The sequence below is a fragment of the Chenopodium quinoa genome, unplaced genomic scaffold (genome assembly GCF_001683475.1).
Source record: "Chenopodium quinoa cultivar QQ74 unplaced genomic scaffold, ASM168347v1, whole genome shotgun sequence".
Taxonomy (NCBI): Eukaryota; Viridiplantae; Streptophyta; class Magnoliopsida; order Caryophyllales; family Amaranthaceae; genus Chenopodium; species Chenopodium quinoa.
In genome coordinates this window covers 1,781,119-1,802,572 of record NW_018743979.1, presented here as the reverse complement: position 1 = coordinate 1,802,572, position 21,454 = coordinate 1,781,119, and the positions used below count along the sequence as shown (strand labels likewise).

At 34.8% G+C, this 21,454-nt stretch overlaps 1 protein-coding gene across 4 annotated transcripts; it reads right to left on the bottom strand.

Annotated features, from left to right (window-relative positions):
* Nucleotides 1-291: 291 nt before the first annotated feature.
* Nucleotides 292-7,713, bottom strand: LOC110689999 (major facilitator superfamily domain-containing protein 12-like). Of its 4 annotated transcripts, none has more exons than XM_021866822.1 (14): nucleotides 7,492-7,713; nucleotides 7,345-7,409; nucleotides 6,084-6,279; nucleotides 5,118-5,187; nucleotides 3,039-3,235; nucleotides 2,858-2,933; nucleotides 2,670-2,753; nucleotides 2,511-2,590; nucleotides 2,074-2,200; nucleotides 1,863-1,922; nucleotides 1,648-1,698; nucleotides 1,412-1,570; nucleotides 835-970; nucleotides 292-730 (listed from the first exon to the last, which is right to left on the bottom strand). In XM_021866822.1, exons 3-14 carry the CDS (start codon nucleotides 6,239-6,241, stop codon nucleotides 561-563), a joined length of 1,368 nt encoding a protein of 455 aa, XP_021722514.1. In that variant the 5' UTR covers nucleotides 6,242-6,279; nucleotides 7,345-7,409; nucleotides 7,492-7,713; the 3' UTR covers nucleotides 292-560. The 4 variants fall into 4 exon arrangements, with proteins under 4 accessions (XP_021722514.1, XP_021722515.1, XP_021722513.1 ...); XM_021866823.1 differs by having other exon boundaries at nucleotides 7,345-7,360; XM_021866821.1 differs by lacking the exon at nucleotides 7,345-7,409.
* Nucleotides 7,714-21,454: the final 13,741 nt, after the last annotated feature.

The window sequence follows — 21,454 nt, the reverse complement described above, 5'->3', positions numbered from 1 at the left end:
ACTGTATAAGTTTGTGTCCTACCGTGTCAAGAAAAAATTAGAATTCATATGCAAATGTAGTATTCTCTCCGTCTTTTATTAGTTGTTCGAAGGATTTGTTTTAACGTGTATTTTTCAAAGAGCTTTTATGATTAATCTCCAATACATGATCAAGGATGCCGCATGGCTTGGGGTGAATGATCACGGAGAAAGAATGTATTTCCTTATACATTGTCGCAAAAGAAAAGTGTAATAAGCCTCATTTTGTCGAGAAAAGAACACTTTCATTATGAGATAAAAGGAAGATTGAAGAGGAGTACCAATTAGTCACAGCATACTGAATATAGGCACCAAAAATTTTAAATAACCAATGGCCATAACAATAAGACCAAACGATAGAAGTTCATATCAAGTATACAAATTGAAATTAGAGTGCTGCATATAAATTACGTGATTAAGCGCTACAAAATAATTTATCATTTACTGTACATGAGAAGAGACGTGGTTTCAAGTGTCAAAAAATATTTCGCTTCATAATTATCTCTAAATTCAGTGTCAATGCTGCACCTTCTTGCACCGTGTTAAGCCAGAAGGGGCTCTGTTATTGGCTTTGGAGGAGTTTCAAGTTTCATACTATATGTTACTGCCACACCAATAAGAGCACAAATCGCGGGAACAATACCTACTGCATACCGTGTAACTGAGAAGCTATGTACAGACGAATGAAGCTCTCCGACATTTGAGGAGACATCTGTAGATAGACCAAGAATATTACTTTTAAGCTTTCAGACATCAGTAAATGCATGCACCAAAGGAGAGTAAATAGTATATATACTGGATATATAAACAACTTACTACTATGATATGATTCCAAAACGTATAACACAATTCCACAACCCATTTTGTCCATAAAACTCAGTGATCCATAGACAAAAGCACTTCCATTAAGATCTTGTCCAACAAGAACACTCTGCATGCCTATTCCAGTGACCTGCAACCAAATTCCAAAAGTAAAAGATATTATTAAGGTAATCATGGGCGATAACATAAGACAGATAACTTAACATCCATAAGATATACTTCGTAGCACACAAAAAATTCTCAAACAAACAATAACCCTTCTTTTATTTCCTTTCTCTAAAACACGATTATGTTAGTGTTAAATGATTCTTCTACAATTCAGAACCGAGTACCATTGCGAAAATACAAAAAGTTCTTATACGGTCCAAGCTTCGAGAGGACTTGAAATGATGGGTGAGCTCACAATGATTACAATATTCACTTATATCCAAGTCATCCTGAGTAATTCATCTTTTTAAGTTCTAACATATACTGAATACAAAGTTACACATTCCCCCCACCTTCGTGACTTGTAAAGTTGTACACCAAAAACATATAAGCACTAATTGTGGAAATAGGATTCAAGACATACCATCATTAGGGCATTTGCAATGCCAATAATCACAGAGATGATATACATTAAACCACTCAAGCCCAGAGGCAGAAACAAAACTGCTACACCGCAAAATATCCAAAGAACGCTTCCAATAGAAAAGAACGTCTTCAGACGGTAGCCATTCCATGACATCTCCTATAAAGGACATATTACTCTCCAAGAACTTAGTAGCAATATAATTAAGAAAATACAATATGAGGTACAGACGGAACCTGTAGAATAATGGAGATGATAAAACTGCAAATGTATATGATAGCAGGCACCTACACGTTGTAAAGTTTAACCAATTACATGAGTTTGTGTATAAGTGTATAACAGGGGAGAAAAATTTAAATAAATAAATAAATAAATAAATAAAAAATAAAAAATAAAAAAAGAAAAAGAAAGAAAGAAACAGTGCCATATTAAGGTGTAACTAAATATTTACCAGAGCTTTTGAAGATTGAGCCATTTGTAGGTCATTGATGACGTAAAAGGCCAGAAATGACTGACAGACACATAAAAACACAAAATCAGAGCCATACAATAGACAACTGACTCCTTTCGGAGGAAAATTACCAGGAAAGTCCTTACAAGGCACCAATTCCATAAAGATAAACTTCATATCTCACAAAAAAAAAATGGAGATTCCTACTCACCTGTGAGACATTAGTCACCAGTCTAGTCAGTACATATACAAGAGCAACCTGGTAGTACAGAACTTTATGGAACCAATAAGTCCATTCAACTCTAGCATAAACTTTTCCTGGAAAGCCATCTTTCAACCTACAGAGAGCGGAAAAAAAATAAATAAATAAATAAATAAGCGTAAAAGGTAAAGGGGGGAAGCATTGATCAAAGAGGGTATACATAAACATAGTAGACTGAATTTCTGTAGTGTAAAAATAAAATAGCACCATACTGATCCTTCAGGCTTAGGAGTTAGGACTCTAATTATCTAAGAAATTATAATGAATATTTTGATAAGTTGAAAATCTCAACATACGGAGCCTATGAGTTTGGCCAATGAATAAAGCATCATACTCAGGCAAAGATTAATCCTCAATACACAGAACCAGGACTAATAAATACACACCTGGGCTCTTTAGTTCCAACGAGGAAGATACAGACAAAGCAGCATCCGATAAAAATTGATGAATAAGCAATCCAACGATACTGTGAAAGGAAGATGGTCAGCAAGATATTCTTAAAAGATGCACCAGTTAAAAGAAAAATAATGCTTGCATAGGAGTACCTGGCTTTCGATCTCATCATGGGTCCTTGATTTACCAAGACCAAAGACAACAAAAGCCACAGCATACAAGCTTAGATTTGCAATCTGAATATGAATATTGGAGCCAAAAAAAAAATAAGATCGAGAAGACAAAGCAGAGCATGCATGCTTCAAAAAAAAAAAAAAACTACTCTGGATAAGAGCTTCACCATAGTAAATGCATTCCGACAGCTGGCTAACACAACTCTGCTCGTCGGATTCAGCGTCATACAGTTCACCATAGACCTTTCATGAATAAAAGAAACACTAAGATGTATCTGTTTGGAAACAAGCGATACTACCATTTAAAAATATTTCTAAATTTGATGCACAAAGAGTATTTAAATTTACATGTGTGACACTTGAGTGGCGGCCCAACCAATATTGAAGATAGCCGCAAAAATGCTGTACCCAATTGTCTCCAAAGCAGATGAGTCTGTACCAAATATTTTGCATGGTATACAACCACCAAAAACAGAAGAAAATGAAACAGCAACTAACAGAGATCCAGCGCCATGCCAAATTTTGAAGCGTCCAAACCGGTCTATCTAGCAAACAGAAACAAAAAAAATACAAAAAACGAGTTCACTAATGGTACAAGTCAGCAAGTAATTCAATTGAAAACTAGCTTTCAGATAAAACACACAGCAAATTCAGGATCAACCGAAGGAAATGTTCTTCGATCAAGCATGCAATCACTAAATATATTTAATTTGCATAAGAGAAATATTAATTCCATCATTTTAGGTGGTCTTAATACTGTGCTAGAGGCCAACTAAGATCTATGAGCTAATATCATTGAGCTCATTAACAATTATGATTGAATCCTATAGGCCACACATCAACTATGAGTTTGGATAAAAGATACACCATTGCCCACATAAGCATTGGTGTGGCCGACCAGGCGACCACTATAGGCCAAAAAGGATAATAAGATTTTCCTCTTGTTGCCTAACTATGCTTTATAATTTACATATGTATTATGTATAAGATACACGATACACAAGAAAAACTTAGGCCAAATTAACCTATCTAGCCAACGCCCTTCAAGCAAAAGTAAGAGAGTGATTTGATCCTCCTTTTCTAATAAACGTTAAGATCTGCACTCATACTCATGGAATAAATAGAAGAGCTACATTTGAAGCTCTTGATCTCTAAAGGAGAATAATACAAAGTTAGAAGAAAGCACACATCAAAGGTTGTAATTCTATACTCATTATGCGATTCGTGTTATTAATATGCATATGATCCTAAGTAAATGCTAGGAAATGGTTTCCCACAGTTCCACTTATCGCATCTAAAACCCTAAATCAAGTTATGTCATGATTTATCACCACCAACCTCATTAAGATCCTCACCAAAAAACATTTTCAAAGAAAAACTTGACACATGTTATGAGACAGAACTAAGAAATGAACATCACAAATGAAAGCTGCAAAACTGTATACGTTTACAGTATAAAACTTGACAATTGTTTGCTTTCGATTGACAAGTACTATGTTCACCCACCTTCCATGCGATAAAAGAAATATTAAAATAACAGGAAACACTTGAATGCTATTGGTTAGGGCTGTTGAGTAGCCTACACTAAAATGATGATTTTATATGAACCTATTCTTTATTTGGCTGCACCAATAATTTTCTTACATAACACTAGTTTAAGCACATTTTCCACCTCCTGAATCCCCAACCATGCATATTGAAGTTATTCCATCATCACTTCCTTTCGCCACCCAATTTCATAATTATTTAAGCCCTCTATAATCAATGCCAGCCACTTCACATTGTAACAGGAATTAAAGAGGAGAAGTACATACTTCAAAAAAGGCATCAAATTCAAAAAAAGGCATCAAATCCTCCCATTATTCAACGTCCTCCCCTCAATTCCATTCATTCCTAGAATGTAGACTGTATATGTCAACAAAGACCTCTACAGCCTTCTCTCTGTGTGCTCCCAAATTCACTATTTAAATAGCAGAATGTAGGCAACACAGGCCGACAGTGTGCGTTGCTTCCTGTCATCAGGACCAGAACTATATCGCAAAGAATCAAAGTTTATTTTGAACTTTACGACAGGTGACACTTTCTAGTAAAAGAAAGGTGTAATGAGAATAATAGCTACATGTTGAACATGTGGCTTCGTTTTCCTTCATCCTAGCATTTTTTTTACACAAAAATAATTATGAAATGACTGTAAACTAGTCCTCAAATTCTCATCTAGTCCAGCATCATAGCAAGTACTACTATCTAAATCTTTTAACCCAACTGCTGTCTACAATAATACAATCAGGTTAACCAATTCACTTCTGCCTCTGCCAAAATATAAGATCAACTAATAAGCTAATACAAATACTAAAAGAATCTATGTCAAAAAAAGGCATATATGATGACTAAAGCAGCTTAAAGCTGTAAAATAAGTTTATACGATACCAGTTCACCAGAAAATGCAGTCATGAATCCATCTGCCACTTGTCCACTAAGCATTACAATTGCAGCATTCCTGTCAACATACAGAAGTTATAATTGACATACATGGATCATATACAAATGTGAAACTTAGTACACAACCAAATGGGTAGCTATAGATAAAGACATAAAATAATCAACTAAAACCATTGATGCACAAAGACTTCCTAAGAACAAGCACTTCATATGCATCTTGTCTTAGACATATGGAAATAAATCAAAACAATATGAAAATTAGAACAACAATAAATCCAAACATCTAAGCAAATCCAATAGTAGAGGGAGCAATTAGCATGACTTTTTAGCTGTAAGGCATATGAAAGATTAGAATAGTACTGTGTATTCATTAACACCACAATGAAGGGTATCATCCATTTTCAACAAAGTTGAAAAAACCAACATTTTGAAAACTATGTTACAGCTTGTAACTCATAGTTCAAAACAAACGTCCACTATTTATAGTGGCCTCCCCTTCTCCATATCTGCAAAACAGCAGGGCTACCAGCTGCCTTATCAAACAAAGCTTTACTGCCAATAGCATCTGAGAAATCGCATGAATAAAACCACCTATATAATATCTCCTCTACTTTGTCCTAGAGCCTCATCCATTACGACCAATATGTCATCCTTCAGAAGAGCTCATCACTTGGAAAAACAGGGAAAAAATCTTAATTCATGCCTCATAATTCCATAAAATAGTCACAAATAACTTTAAGAAATCTAATAACATCAGTAAATCAATGAAATAAGATTTCATCCGTACTTATGCTACTTTGTAACTTCTAAGCTATTCTTCCACAATAGTATAAACCTTAAATGATGAAAACAACACCAATCTATAAATGGACCCTCTTCCTTGCCCTTTGATATAAAAACCCTTTTTAAAAGAAAGTAAACAAATGAAACAATAAGCAATACATAGAAGCATACCCTGGTGAAAGTCCAATATCTGTCAGGAAGACCAACAAATAAGTAAACCAACAGGCAGATGTAATGTCATTGAGCATGTGGCCAACACCATAGACGAAAACAGGCCACCGTCCAAGCGGCCTGTTGTAATATTCTTCATCTTCCACATCACCAATCATACTTTCGTGAGTAAAAGTTCACGTAGGACTTCAAATGCCTGTCAAAATGCAACATTTCAGCACAATCATCATAACTAAAGCAACCAAGCAGGGTGCATGTTGCACTACGAGCACAATTCTAATTACTAGATGCTGTTATTTCTCATTGACAGATTCCATTAAATCATCATTGCATTATTTTCCATTGCAACATCCTACGCATAATAATCAAATGCAGTTGTCTACTGTTTCATCAAGGAATTGGCAAATATATTATGAACAACTCAAGCTCATATGAAAAACTCCAGCTATCAAAATTGGTAGACAAATTTACAAAAGATAAAAAAAAAAATAAAAAAGGACTAACATCCTAATTAAACTTGTATCAGCAACTGAATTTCAATATTTGTTCGAATCTAAGACTAAATAATAATAATTCATTGTAAAAGTTAGGTTATGTTTTTCAAAATTACAAAACCTCAACAGATAAGAAGTTAACCAATACTCGGAAATATGAAATTCTAGTTTAAATCGGTAGTGCCTTGCTTACCCGCCATAACTTGTTCAAAATTACAATGGATTCTTCTTCAATTTCTCATATTGTTCATCAACAAGTACATAACATAATAATAAAACTTCATTGTTCTGTGTACAACTGCATATATTTAAACATCATAGGCTCGAGACGGGATTTGATCTCCAGTCTTGGTTAACTAACTAAACTAACTACACTAACTAATCAAATTAAACTCAAACACAATAATATATAAATAAATGGTTTCTTGTATAAAAAAAAAATAGACAATAAAATTAGGAAAATAAAGGGGTGCAAAATGCAGAGTAAAGAAACAAACTTTGATAAGAAGTTGCAATTCTTCAAGTACAGAATCCAAGAGTACAAATTAGATACATTAATTACTGCCCCTTTAAAAAAAAATCAAGGAAAAAGCAACGGAAATAGCTAGGGAAGAAAAATAAATGTGAGGTAGTCGAAGAAGAAGCAAAAGAAAAAAGAAAAAAAGAAAGGATGAAATCGACGCTTTAGATAGTTCCAACATTGAGTCATGGGAATGAGTTACGTAAAAGATCAGAAAGCATAAAAGGGTTGCGACAAATGGTGTTACCCTTGAAAATTGTGGACTGCAATATTAGGAAATTAATTTATCCAACGAAACAAATGGGACCAATCCTACCAGAAAACAAATGGTGTTACTCTCAATGAAACTAAAATTAAATAAAAAGAAATTGTAATGAAATTGGAGAAAACAGACCTTATGACAATTGAAGAATTACGCAAAATAGGCCGACGTCGGAAAATCCGTCGCCGGAAAAGTGAGCACAGAAAGTGGAGATGATGAAATGGGAAAGAAATGAAAGAGTAGTAAAGTTTAAGGAATGAAGGGATTGCGTGGTTTGTGGATGACGAAGACGACGGTGACTTTTTGACAGTTTAAGGGTGTGCACTTGTTCGGCAACATTAACCAATAAGAAACCTAAAGATTCCAATTTTCCTACTTTTAAATATCTTCTTTAGTGTAATAGATTCAATAACACTTGCCAATTTTAATTTTTTCTCTTTTTACTTTTGGCCTTGTTTGGTAAGAAGGGTTTTTTATTGGCAAATATAATAAAAAAGCATTTAACTAATTTAAAGGGTTGACTTTATAAATTTACCATTTTGGCTCTATGGTAAGGAGTTAACTCAATAAGGGGGTGTTTGGTTCAAGTAACTTTTATGAGCCTATGAGATATGAGTTTAGGGTTTAAATTAAGAAAAACTCAAATCTAATACATTATTTGTTTGAGAAAATTTTAATGTTTAGAAAGTTCATATTTTATTTTTGGAAATTCAATAAAGTGGGCATTCATTCCATTAATTATAGAAATCCAAGGATGGGTGAGTATGGCTTATACCATATATTTAGTTGTTATTTAAAAGAACATATTCATTACCAATCAAACATGTGGTATTATGAATCAAGTTGTAATCTTACACTACCTGATTTCATACTTGAATCTTGAATTTTAATTTTTTTTTTTTTTTTTTTTTTTTGAAAAGGTACTAGATTACAAACCCATATCACTCTCAAACCATACTAAGGTGGTATTAAGGGGTCGTTTGGTTCGCTAAATTGGAATAGATTGGTATGAAATCTCATAGTAGAGAGGTATGGATTTGCTAACCAAACAACAAAATGGATGGAATGGATTTTAACTCCATTCCAAAAACTCCAACCAAACGACCCCTTAAGTAAGTGAAAAAATGTGTAGAAAATAGACAATATGAGGTAGAAGTGATCATGATGAGTCCGACCTGTTAGCCTGTCCAAATTTATCACGGACTTTGGGTAGAAAGTTTCGGCCCAAATCAAATTATTTTAATTTTCTTTGGGCAAGCATATTTGCACAATTTTTGTTATAATTTTTGGCGGGTTCAAAAAAGTCTGCCAAAAGCAGTTCATTTTTGCGGGTTTTGAGCAAACAAATTTGGCCTAAACCTTGGCATGAACTGGCTCGACCCAAGTAAGCGACTTGATATTTTTGCCTTCGGCATGACTCGACCCATGATCACCTTTAATTTGCGGGTCATCTTAATTGATCATTACCATTGTCTTATGATTGGTTACCAAATAGGTCTTTTGTTCTAAAATTACTAAAATTTATATCATTATTAACCCAATTTATTATCCTAGCTATTTTAATACTACCTCTGTATGAAGTTAAATATCACATTAATCAATTTAAAAATTCAACAATCTATATCTACCTATAATGTTATTAAACTCAAAGAGACGACATACTATTGTGGGATGTCAGTGGGGCGGGTCAAGTATGAGACCCGCCCCAGTGGGGCGGGAATGGGTCCCGGTTTGGCGGGTGGTGGGACGGGGATAGAGATAAAAACCATACCCTCTATGGGTGATGTAATCCGCCCTTAGGCGGGTCTTAGGTGAGGATAGATATCCAAGTGGAGGGTGGGGCAAAAATGGTTTTGGGATTGTACCCGCCGGGGGGGTGGGGATGAATTTTAGACCCGCCGCGGGGATGGGGATGAAAATGTTGGGGATGGGAAAACTAACATCCGCCCCGCCCCATTGACATCCCTATATATTGTCATGTGTCATCATTCCACTATGACTTGGCGTCACATAAGTAATGACATGTCAAATCCATAAAATCTTTTATTTTAAACATAAATACAATATTTTTAAAACTCAAAGGAACAACATGATGTTGCCATGTATTATCTTTCCTTCACCATGATTTGGGCTGTATAATAAATGACATGGCAAGTACATATAACCTTTCATTTAAAAAATAAGTAGCTTACCATCTAATTTAAAATTCTAAGCTCTATTATTATTGTGTTTATTAAACACCCTAATAATAACTACCTTACTATATTTAGCAATAATTAACTATATGCACCAATACTTCGTCATTATTTCCGGTTACATGTATTACATGTTATTTCTTATTATTGTTTTTTAACTGACCATATACGAATTATCTACTACCTTCGTTTTATATTTTTTGCAATTTTGGGGTATTATTTGTGAGATATAAAATATTCCAAAGTTGCAAAAAATATGAAACGGAGGTAGTACATCTTTAGAGTTTGATTCATGTGATTGCTTGAATTTGTTAATGTTATAGTATTAAGCTAGATTAGTCTCGTGCGATGCACGATTTTGAGTTTTGACAAATAAATTAATTATTGGACTAAATTTGGATATTAATTAATATACTAAATTTTCAAATTATATATAAAAAATGAATAGTGAAATAGATGACCAAAAATTTTAACTAAAAATAATAAAGCGATGACATCACATATATTTTAGGCGGGAAAATTTTCTACCACAACTTAACATGTGTATAGTTAGGAAAAGTGATGATGTTGGCGGTTGTTATATTAGTAACAGTTATAGACTACTTTATTTCCAACCCATTTAAAATAAAATTCCTAGAACATCGTACATATTAATTTCTATTATGTTCAATTTATTAACCTATACTAAAAGCAAATTCTTCCATGACACTTGTCATTACCTTGTGAAAAAATTTCCCGCCTTTTTCGCTTCTCTCTCTCATTTTTTTTTTTTTTTTTTTTTTTTTTTTGCAAAATCTTTAAATAAACTATTTATACCTTATGTATTTTCTTTCAATTCGACAATCATATTCCATATATACCCAAATGAAATATTTCTGAATTTCATTTTTATATACTTTATGTTTTGTAATATTATTGTCAAAAATATTTAACAACCTTACATTACATGAGATTTTAACCTAGTGTTAGACTAATGAAAAATGACAGGTCAAAATGGTGAAATTAAAAAGTAATTATTGAATGATGTTTTATTTTAGGATAGAGGAAGTAAGTACGTAAAGCTTTTGTGAATATTTACGAAAATCATCAAAACAAAAAAAAAAAAACAGGTAATCCGTACAATATAAAGATGATGTATGCAACCTTAAATGGTGCTCTCTTCGTTTCGTAATAATCGCAATACTTTCCTATTACGTCTGTTTCATAATAATTGCAATACTTACTTATTTGATAAGAACCCACTACTATCAATCAATAACATAATACTAAAACAGAGACTAGGAATGACACGTGTCACTTGCTGGTGCTGTTTTTTCCCTCCAAAATTCCCTCTCCCTTTTTAGCAAAAATCTTTTATTTTTAGAATATTTGGATAATACAACTATAATAATATATTGTTTCTAATCTTATACTTCGTATATTATCTTTATAATAATTATTGTATTCCTTTTTATTTTGTATTCTATTTACTTAAAATAGTTACACAAGATTTTGAGACCTTTTAATTAAGGAAGAATAAGGTACAATTTAGAAGGTTGAAATATGATGGAGACTTTAAAATAACGTGGCCATAAATACAATATTAACATTTAAATTACCATTATATAGTTGTACAATAGTGGGGTTCAATAGGGAAAAAAAATCTATTTTTATTCATGGTGTTGATTTGAAATCTTATGAATTAATAACAATTGAGTGAGTTTTCTGTTAAATATTTATGTAATAATTTTACCAACTTATAACATTTTTTTCTCTTAAAAAATCTATTAACTATTACTAAAACAGGTCATGCTTACATCAACATTTTGGACATATGTCTAGCTATCATTAAATAATTTCCTGCTATAAAATATATGATGTCAGCTTTAAATTTTTTTAACAAAAAATATTCTACTTAGCTTATTTTTTGGAAGTACATTGTATAGTATTTTTTTTTTTGGTGACTAAATTAATTCATTTATAAAAGTCATATGACATCTACATTGTATAGTTTTATTGGGAATAACATGCATCATTCATTTAATATAATAATGTACGCTATTTTAATGAAAATTAGATAATACACCCGGGTGCACCATGCTCATGTTGCACCCGGGTAAACAAAAAAAGGCGGAAAGAACATATAGTGTTTGATAAAGAACATACCTATGTTTGACAAAGAACATACCTTTAATATGTTATTTGAGTGTGATCAGTGTGTTCTTTGAGTAAAATTATATGTTCTTTACATTATAACTTATGTTATTTTAACATATGTTGATAAACATATTTTTTTTTGGGTTTAATAATACAAAGTATGTTCTTTGAATTTGGCGTGTATGTTCTTTAAGGTCGTAGTGACGCTCAAATTCTATTTTTTATTATCATGTCATATTTAAATTACTTTTATTATCGCACATTCTTTGAGTTTGATTAGTGTGTTATTTAGGTATTAACTATATGTACTTTACAATATAAATTATGTTTTTTTTAACATTTGGTATTTTGAAATTTGATATTGAAATCTTAAATTATTTTTAATTGAAAATAATGTTAGAGTAAAAAAAACTAAATTATTATGGGAAGTTGAATTTTTTTTTGGAGAGATAGAAAACTATTTTTTGGGGAAATGATATCTTTGGTAAGGATTTTTTAAGAGGTGATCAACATTGGCATGACTCACATCCCGACCCGATCCGACCCGAAATAGGGTGGGTTGGGCAAACCTAAAAATGTATTTTTAGTTAAAACTCGATCCGGGTTCGAAAAAAGCCCGAAAACCCGCTACTTTTCTACGGGTTTGAGCACGAGAAATTATGATATGGCCCGGCCCTACTCGATTATTTATCACTTCTAAATTTTTCCCGTTAATAATGTGTAATTTTTCAGAAAATTTTATCAAGCTTTTATCTCGTTCTTTTTATTATATCTTTATGTTCTTTGGTAATGCATGTTTTTGTCAAATACAACCATGTTCTTTGTCAAATACATGTATGTTCTTTATGAAACACAGGATATTCTTTCCGCCTTTTTTTTATTTATCCGGTTGTATGATGAGCACTGTACACCCGTGTGTATAAACCACAGATTACTATTTTAAAATATTTTCAACACAACTAATCAATTTTTTTTTCTCAAATTTAGTTTTAATAATTTTTTCCTTATTATTTCATTTTTCTTATATGCATTGCATTTGTTTATTCCACATGAGTTGCCTCATTTTTATATTATATCACACATAAATTTCGGGAAAAAAAAAATTATTACTACCGTGCATCGCATGGGCACTAATCTAGTTGTATTATTATTTCCCTCTCCTACCAACCCCACTTATACTTTTTTTTTTAATTATTATTTCTCTCCTACCATAATAAAATATATCTCTACTCACTATACTTTATATTATTAAATTCCCACTTTGGCCCCACCCTATATTTTTCCTAAAACTATGTGACATGTCTACTATTGTAATTTAATTACAAAATGGAGTATTTATAAAACATCCTCCATTCGATTGTAAGAAATCTTGCCCATTAGGCCCTGTTCTTTTGGACTTCTCTACATACCTTTTCAGTTTAGTTCAGTTCAGTTCAGCTCAGCAAAATTTTAGTTCTGTTCAGTTTGTTATTATTATTATTATTAGTAGTAGTAGTAGTAGTAGTAGTAGTAGTAGTAGTAGTAGTAGTAGTAGTAGTAGTAGTAGTAGTAGTAGTAGTAGTAGTAGTAGTAGTAGTAGTATCATTATTATATTGATTAATTTTATTGATATTAGTATTATATTAATTATTAGATATATATTTTATCATAAGAATGATAATTAATATTATGTATTCTTACATTAATAATTTTTATTATCAAACATTTCTATTGTTCAAATTGAATCATTAGCATATTATATTATAATATGGAATATAATTTAATAAAGTATACCATATTAAGGAGTGAGTTACAAACTAATGAGTACCATCTTTTCATATTATTGAAGAGGGTTATTTCCTTGTTTCAAACTTGCTAGCTGTCCTTTTTCAGTAGACAAAAAAATATATATAAAAAATAACTTCTTTTACGTGATTTATTTTGTTTGATTATTATCAATTTATTATTATCATTATTACTATAAATATTAATTATCATTATTATTAAGATTATTATTATTATTATTATTAAAAATATAATTTTAATAATAAAAAAAAACAATTATTATTATCATTATTATGTATTGTAATTTAATATTTAATTTCTGTTCAGTTATGTTAATTTCAGTTTAGTTTAGTTCAGTTAGTAAATTTCAGTTAAGTTCATCGCAACAAATTTAAATTCAGCAAATTTCAGTCCAAAAGAACGGGGCCTAACTCGAATTTGGTGAAGAGTTTAAGCCATAAGGCTCTTACCTTATCTACCAAAAGTTTTTCTAGTTAAAATATTCCCTAAGTTTTTGTTTAATTATGTGTCTCAGTTTGATCGGCACATTTGCCAATGTATAAATTTGACTAATAATATTTGTAATTACCGATAAATTTAAATTATTAAAAGTTAATATTTGAAAAATATGCATTAAGACGATTCTAACAAGTACTTATATGACTATATCTAATCTTATTTACAAAACAAAAACATTGATCAAAGAGGTGCATGTGAATAGTGTCAAAGTCAAACTTTTGTATTTTGGATATAACAGCACATGCATTTGTAAAGTATCAACATACGACCCATATATCCTTTATATTGAACTTTTGTTTTAATTATTAAAAATGAGAAAGCATCTTACTAGACCAACCTCGTATGTAACAACCCAAATCGGTTTCTTCGGAGTGAAGGGAAGATCAATGAATCCACCCCTAGAGAAAAATGACTCCACAAGCTAAAAGGTAGTGATATATCATTCCTTACATGAATATTGGTATCAATAATATTTATGTTACATGCATGTACAAGATGTATATTTCATTTTCCAAAAACAATAAATTATGTAGACAATATGAAAAGAAAGAAATGAAATGAAATGAAATCATACCTTAATAGAGATATGTTGACTTGATGATTGAAGAGCTAGCAATGAATGTGATAAACAATAAGTGAAGATGGTTGGTTAGATGGAGATAGTTTACATGAAAATAGGTGCTTTACTGAAGAAGAGAGAAAAGGATCAAAAGGATCAAGATGGTTGGTTAGATGGAGATGGTTGGTTAGATGGAGATAGTTTATAAGTTGATGTTGTCTTAAACTTTTTAGCCGATTAAGGTCGATTATGACATTCTTACAGCAAAGGCAACAGTAGTATGTATAGTTAAAAGTGGCAGTATAATGTGGACCCTGACGCCTGACGGTCGAAGTCAGGGTGCATAAACTATCTTATTCTCAAGTCCAAAATCTAGGCTAGATTCAATTCTGGCTACCGTCTTCCTCTGACCCCAACATTTAAATCCCTTTCTTTTAATTGGATTTTTACATTATTTGACTTTTACACTGTTTATAAGCTTTTATAATTTATAATTACGATAAAATATAATCATATGAGATCTTATTTGTTCGTCTCAATGTACTGCTTTCATGTTTTAATAAGTGTTACACTTACCAAATACGATCGTATTTTAATAAGTGTTATAATTTTTTTTTCTTCAAAAAAACTCATTTTATTTTTCTCCTTTTATGGCCTCTACCCAAATTCACTACTACTTTGTTATAAGTTTTTCCTTCTCACATTCATTACTTTTCATTAAACTATTAACTCCACTATTTTTTTTTAACAATTTTTTAAAACTCCAACTACCCAACATGCCTTTGTTTTATTTAAGTCAATTAAATTGTCTAAAATTATGTGACAGTAAAAGTGGGTAACACTTATTATAATAAATATCCACTTTTTTCGTTTTTTTTTTTTTTTTTTTTTACAATATCGATAATTGGAGATATTAATCGTTAAAATAGTGTGTTGGCAAGCGTTATAATAGAAAGATGTGTGTCAACTAAAAAAACCGGAGGTGGTATAATTCATTTTCGAAAGAGGTATTTGATTAAGTGGTTAAGATTAAAGTTTGAGTACGATAAGTTATATGTTTAAATCTCCCATGCACTTTTGTTTATAATTTGTATAGTCTTTTTATACCATTTGCACCAAATCATAAAAAAAATCCATTTCGTTTCAACTATTACACAATGTGGCCGGGGTTACTCAATCGGTCAAGGATTACTCGATCAGATGTTAAATGATCATTCAGGTGTTACTCGGTCAGGGGTTGTGTGGCCGGGGTTACTCGGTTAGATTTTACTCAGTCATTTTGGGGTTACTCGGTGAGGGCTTATGTGGCCGGAGTTAATCGGGCGGTCTAAGGTTATTCGGTTAGTGTTTTGGTGTGTGTTAGCTTGCCAAAAGATGTGGCTGGCCACACCAAAAAACAGCCGATTAAAATATATTTTTGTTGTTAGCATAGCAAAATGATAAACGTAACCTTAAAGTTTAAAAATATAATCCTAATACCTAACAGCCAAATTTTATAAATAATACTCTTTATTATTAGTTTTTAAATTGTTCCACTTTGACTTCATATTTACAAATGCATTACTTTGACCTCATTTTATAAAGAAACTTTGTTCAATAATATCCTTCACTACTGCTACAAGTACTACTACTACTACTAAAAAAAAAGTTAAAATCTAATATATATAAATAAAGTAGGCATTTTTTGAGAGCATTTGGTGCGCCAAGTAAGATATATACTTATTTCGACCAAAAAGATTTGTATTTTATTTTTGAATTAAAAATTATGTCGCTACCTAGATAAAAGTAACGAATTAGATTTGATGTATCAAAATTTTTAATGCCACGTAGATTATAATCCATGAATAAATTATTTTAATGAAAAAAAATAAAGTATAAATATAGAAAAAGATAAATTTATTAATTCAATACTACGAGTATAAGAAATGCAAAAAAATATACTAAATTTGTTTTAAATGATAAGCATATAATAAAGTTTGATACCTATCATTATAAGATAAATTTTGATAGTATTTATGATAAGAAATACAAATTGTTTGTTAATTATAATTAAATTAAAATTTGTGATACCTACCATTATAAATTGACATATCATACAACCACAAACAAAAATTTCGTATCAATAAAAAAACCCCATCAACCGAATTTTGTGTTAATTTTGGTCATCAATGGCGGGCTAATTTTTAGCTTAATTTTTAAAATCCTATGTTTAAATTAGTATTTTGAATTATTACTTACATTGTATTAATTTGATATAGTCAAGGATTATATGTTTATGTTTCATTTACTAAATGCTTTTTTACATGCAGATCTAACAGATCATACGACACAAATAAAATTTCGTATCAATACAAAACCCCATCAAGCGAATTTTGTGTTAGTAATTTTGTGTTAGTTTTAGGTCATCAATGTCCGGTTAATTTTTAAAATCTTATGTTTAAATTTATATTTGTAATTATTAGTTACATTATATTTATTTAGGATACTTAATGATTATTTGTTTATGTAATGGCATACGATTAGATGTTGTATACTTAATATATGGATGACTTTGGTTATTTTTGTAGATGGTGAAAAAATTCCATTGCATAGATTTGATTTTACATCGCAACAATTTTTCATTTATTGGTAAACATATTGATTTATTTTATATAAATGTAAAGATTTAATTTATATCAATTTCAGTTTGGCTAATGTTTCGGGGTTTTCTGATGTCCTGCGGGAGAGTTACAATTCCGAGACTGGAACCGGACGCCTGTACCTGCAAAACAACGGAGACTCCTGGTGGTGGGAGCTCCGCCTCCAACGGTCAAGTTAGTACTTGATTAAGGAGTAATTAATGCGGAAATTAAAGTAAGTGGGTCTCTCTAGGTGAGAGTGTTTAGTGTGAGTTTTTAGCGTAATCAGCTTGTAACTCTGGGTGTAATCAATGTGTTTTTTTCCGTCCTCCTCCTTAATGAGGATTAAGGGAGGTATTTATAACCTTGGGAAACGTGTCAATCCTAGGTTTAGGTTAACCTAGGGCCGATTGGGCTTCCCTCGGAAGTTGGGCCTGGGTGGCCGGTTTCTCCATTAGGCATGGAGTATGCCACGTGTCATGACATAATAGGTCCAAGGTGGACGAATAAGCGTGTGCCACGTGGCAAGCCCTGACAGTTCCAACTGGGGGACACTTGGCAGGACCTGATTGGCCCACGTGGCGCATTCCGATTGGTGGGAGCAAAATCCCCTAATCATTTGCCCCTCATAGGTGGCACGTGACTGGTCACGTGTTACCTGTGACAGGTGCCGCACTGTAACAGGCGACGGCCTGCTACAGGTGTCAGTCGACGAAAGGCCGAGAGATCTTCCCGCCCAAATTTTGAATTCTGAAAGTGACCCTTCGCCTTCTCACTTCGCCTATATAAGGCAGAGTTGTCTTGACTCATTTTCACACTTGAGAACTTTGTGAGAGAAAATTCGGACCCCTGAACTTGCTCTGACATTTTGGACCTTTTCTGCCTACCGCCTGTTCTGACAAGCCGACTGCACAGGATTTTCAGCACTTCATCAATCGTCACTCGTTCAGGTAACTGTCGGTTCTCTTACTCTTAATTTTCTTTTTATTTTTTGAAATGGCACCACGGAAGCACACAACACGACCTAGGTTAGTGATCAGCCGGTCACCGGGGACGGCTGAATCTAGGACTAGGAGTGCCACCTGCCCTTTTCCGGACCCATCTTTGCCCTTTATACAAAGTCCGACTGTATCTGTGTCTATGCTGAGCAAGATGGCCAGAACGAAAAAGACGGCTAGGATCTCAAATTCAGACGGCTCCTCCCACAGGGTGCCGATTAGTGAAACATTTGACCAGGCGCCAGATGTGGAAGTGAAACAAGGCGGCCTGAAAGCCGGCAATTCTGAGGGAGGAGTCATAGTGACCCCTTCCCATTTAACAGTTAACAATTCTGCTCCTTTTCAAAGAGAGGAGGCGGGCCCCTCCGGGAGAGGGGAGGAGTCGTCCTCTTCGGACTCGTCAGAGGGCGATTCCGAGTCTAGCTCTTCTGGCCATGCCTCTCTGGACACAGAAGAGAAAAAACAGCTGCCTGCAAGAGGCGAGGCTTTCTCACGCAGTTGAGAAGGGGGACAATTGGGCGGAGCCATCCGCCTCTTACCGAGAGCAAAATACCCCCTACTACTGCACGGTACCTCGGGGCCGGATCACAGTCATGCAAGAGAAAGTGGAGAGCTTTATCGCAAACCACACAATGGGCCCCGACTTTTTAGTGTTTGTGCCGGATCCAAAAGACACAGTCGTCTGGCCGGTTGGTACCAGTTATGATAGCGCCTGCTTTGGCTGCTACGAGGCGGCCATCAAGGCTGGGCTGCGCTTCCCATTACATCCGGCTGTTCAGCGGATCTTGGATGGGTATGAGTTGGGGTTATGGCAGTTAGCCCCAAACTCCTGGGTCAACGTACTCGGCTATGTGGCCGGGTGCGAACTGCACGGGGTGGAGCCGAGCTTCGAGGCTTTCGCCCATATGAACTATCTCAGCCGGACCCCTAAGGCAGGCGGTACCGGCTGGTATCAATTGACAAGCCACAGGGGCTACCTCATGACGAGAAGTAAAGCAAACAAGTGGAAGGACTGGCGGAGCACCTTCCTCATCATTGAGAGTTCAGACACTGAGCTGAACAAGCGCTTCAATAGGTGGAACAGGAATCCGCCCCTTCTTGCAGGCGGCCGTAGCATGCCGCCTGTTCCCCCCAAGGCTAAGAAAGAGATCCTTGATAAAGGACTCTTTAAAGTAGAGTCGAGGGTCGACTCTACTTCAGGGGTACGAGAGCAAGTACCCCTGCACTGCGTCCCGAGCTTCAAATGGCTCTATGACGAGTACTTTTTGGCCGCCTGTGGCCTCAGCAGTCGGTGCTCAAGAGGTAGTCGGCCTGTCGAATACTCTGTTGTTCCATACATTTCTTGTTATAACTTTTATTAACTTTGCTGTTTGTTTTTGCAGCTGACGCCATGAGCAAAATTACCGCCTCCAAGACTGCGGCGGCCATGTTGCGGGCCTCCATCATGCAACAAGCTTCAACCGACTCCCCCAAGAAGGGGGCACCCTTGGTGAGCTCCGAACCTTTCACCCTCTTTTTGGAGTTGAGTTTATGCATATACTGACTTTTTTTTTTTCTTCTTTTTTAGACGGGTGCTCCAAGAGCTTCATCTTCCCAAAATCCGGACCCCAAGGCCCGGAGGACGACTGTTGCGAGCTCTCCTGGTTCTGCCAGGAAACAGGTGGCGGCTGAGAAACAACCGGCCACTTCTTCTAAAACTCCAACTGGGCCGCCTAGAAGTATGAAGTTGTCCTTGTAAATTTTAGACTTGCTCCCTTTTTTACTAGGTCTAATCCGTTTGTTTATGCTTGATGCAGCCGGCCCTTAGGAGCCTGACTTGGTAGAGGTGGCCAAGTCTATGATCAGAGCCGTTCCTCTAGCTGAAAGGGAGGCGGTCAGGGGTGTCGGCACCCTTGACCTAGACGGGATTGCAGGGGTCCTTGCTGAGGTATACTTAGCATATTTTTGAGTATTTGAATTCCAGGACGCCTGTTTTCTTTTTGTTTGGAAACTGACGCCTGTTCCTTTGTACTTAGGCCCTGCTCCGAGTGAACGGCCTTCGCAAGCCGCTTGACCGGAAGAACAAAGAGGTAAAGGCTGCAAAAGCTATGGCCGCCTCTGACTGTGATAAGGCAATGTTTCAAATTGCCCAAAATGAAGTTCTGACCATTGATATTCTTTATTATCAGGCGCAGGCTACCGTCGCTGTTCGGGCTCAGTTAGAGGCGGCCCAGAAGAGGAATGGCGAGCTGGAGGCGACCATCACCAATCTCAAGGCCGAGCTGAAACCAGTCGGCCTTCTTCTTATGGAGAGTAGCCGACTATATGTCCAGACCACATGCCCCTATTGTGAGTAAAATACTTAATAGAGAGTAGCCGACTGTAAAGGTACAGACGGCATGCCCCTCTAAAGATAGAGTGAAATACTCAATGGAGAGTAGCCGACTGTAAAGGTACAGACGGCATGCCCCTCTGAAGATAGAATGAAATACTCAATGGAGAGTAGCCGACTGTAAAGGTACAGACGGCATGCCCCTCTTAAATAAAAATTAAACATGGAGAGTAGCCGACTGTTTTTCAGCAGGCATGCCCCTCTTAGTACAAAATTGAATAGTAAGTATGCAAACTTTTACTAAGTAGCTCTTGACTATTTACATCATTCAAAAGAAATATTTCTTAAGATTGTCTACATTCCAAGTTCGAGGCAACGGTCGTCCGTCTGGTGTTTCCAGACGGTAGGTACCGTCCCTGACCTCTTCACAGATTCGGTAGGGTCCTTCCCAGTTGGGAGTTAGTTTGCCAGACTCATTAGCCCTACCAACTGCTTCCATTTTTCTAAGTACAAAGTCCCCCACTTTGAGTGGACGCCTGTGTACTTTTTTGTTGTATGATCTAGTCATTCTCAGGCGGTAAATTTCATGGCGCAAGACAGCATTGCCCCTCCTTTCAGGAAGTGAGTCTAATGCCAGGCGCATGGCTTCCCAGTTTGCCTCTTCGTCATATAGCATTACTCGAAGAGTCAGCTCGTAGTGTTCTATTGGAAGAACAGCTTCCGCACCGTAAGTTAGGAGGAATGGAGTTTCTCCAGTCGCCCCTTTTTCAGTCGTCCTAATGGCCCAGAGAACATGTGGTAATTCATCCGCCCATAGGCCGCCTGCTCGTTCAATCTTTTTCTTGAGACCGTCTGAGATGATTTTATTAAAGGCTTCTACCTGGCCGTTTGCTTGTGGACGGCCGACAGATGCAAAGTAGTGTGCAATTCCTTGGTCACCCAACCAGCTTTTGAGAACAGGCGTCTCAAATTGGGGACCATTATCAAAAACCATA

Excerpts from the sequence above, each read along its gene's own strand:
- LOC110689999 (XM_021866822.1), bottom strand. The coding sequence starts at position 6,241 with ATGATTGGTGATGTGGAAGATGAAGAATATTACAACAGGCCGCTTGGA. Across the intron at positions 1,923-2,073 it reads TGGTGACTAATGTCTCACAG|TCATTTCTGGCCTTTTACGT; the intron begins GTGAGTAGGAAT and ends TGTGTCTGTCAG. Across the intron at positions 731-834 it reads TTTGGAATCATATCATAGTA|ATGTCTCCTCAAATGTCGGA; the intron begins GTAAGTTGTTTA and ends GTCTATCTACAG.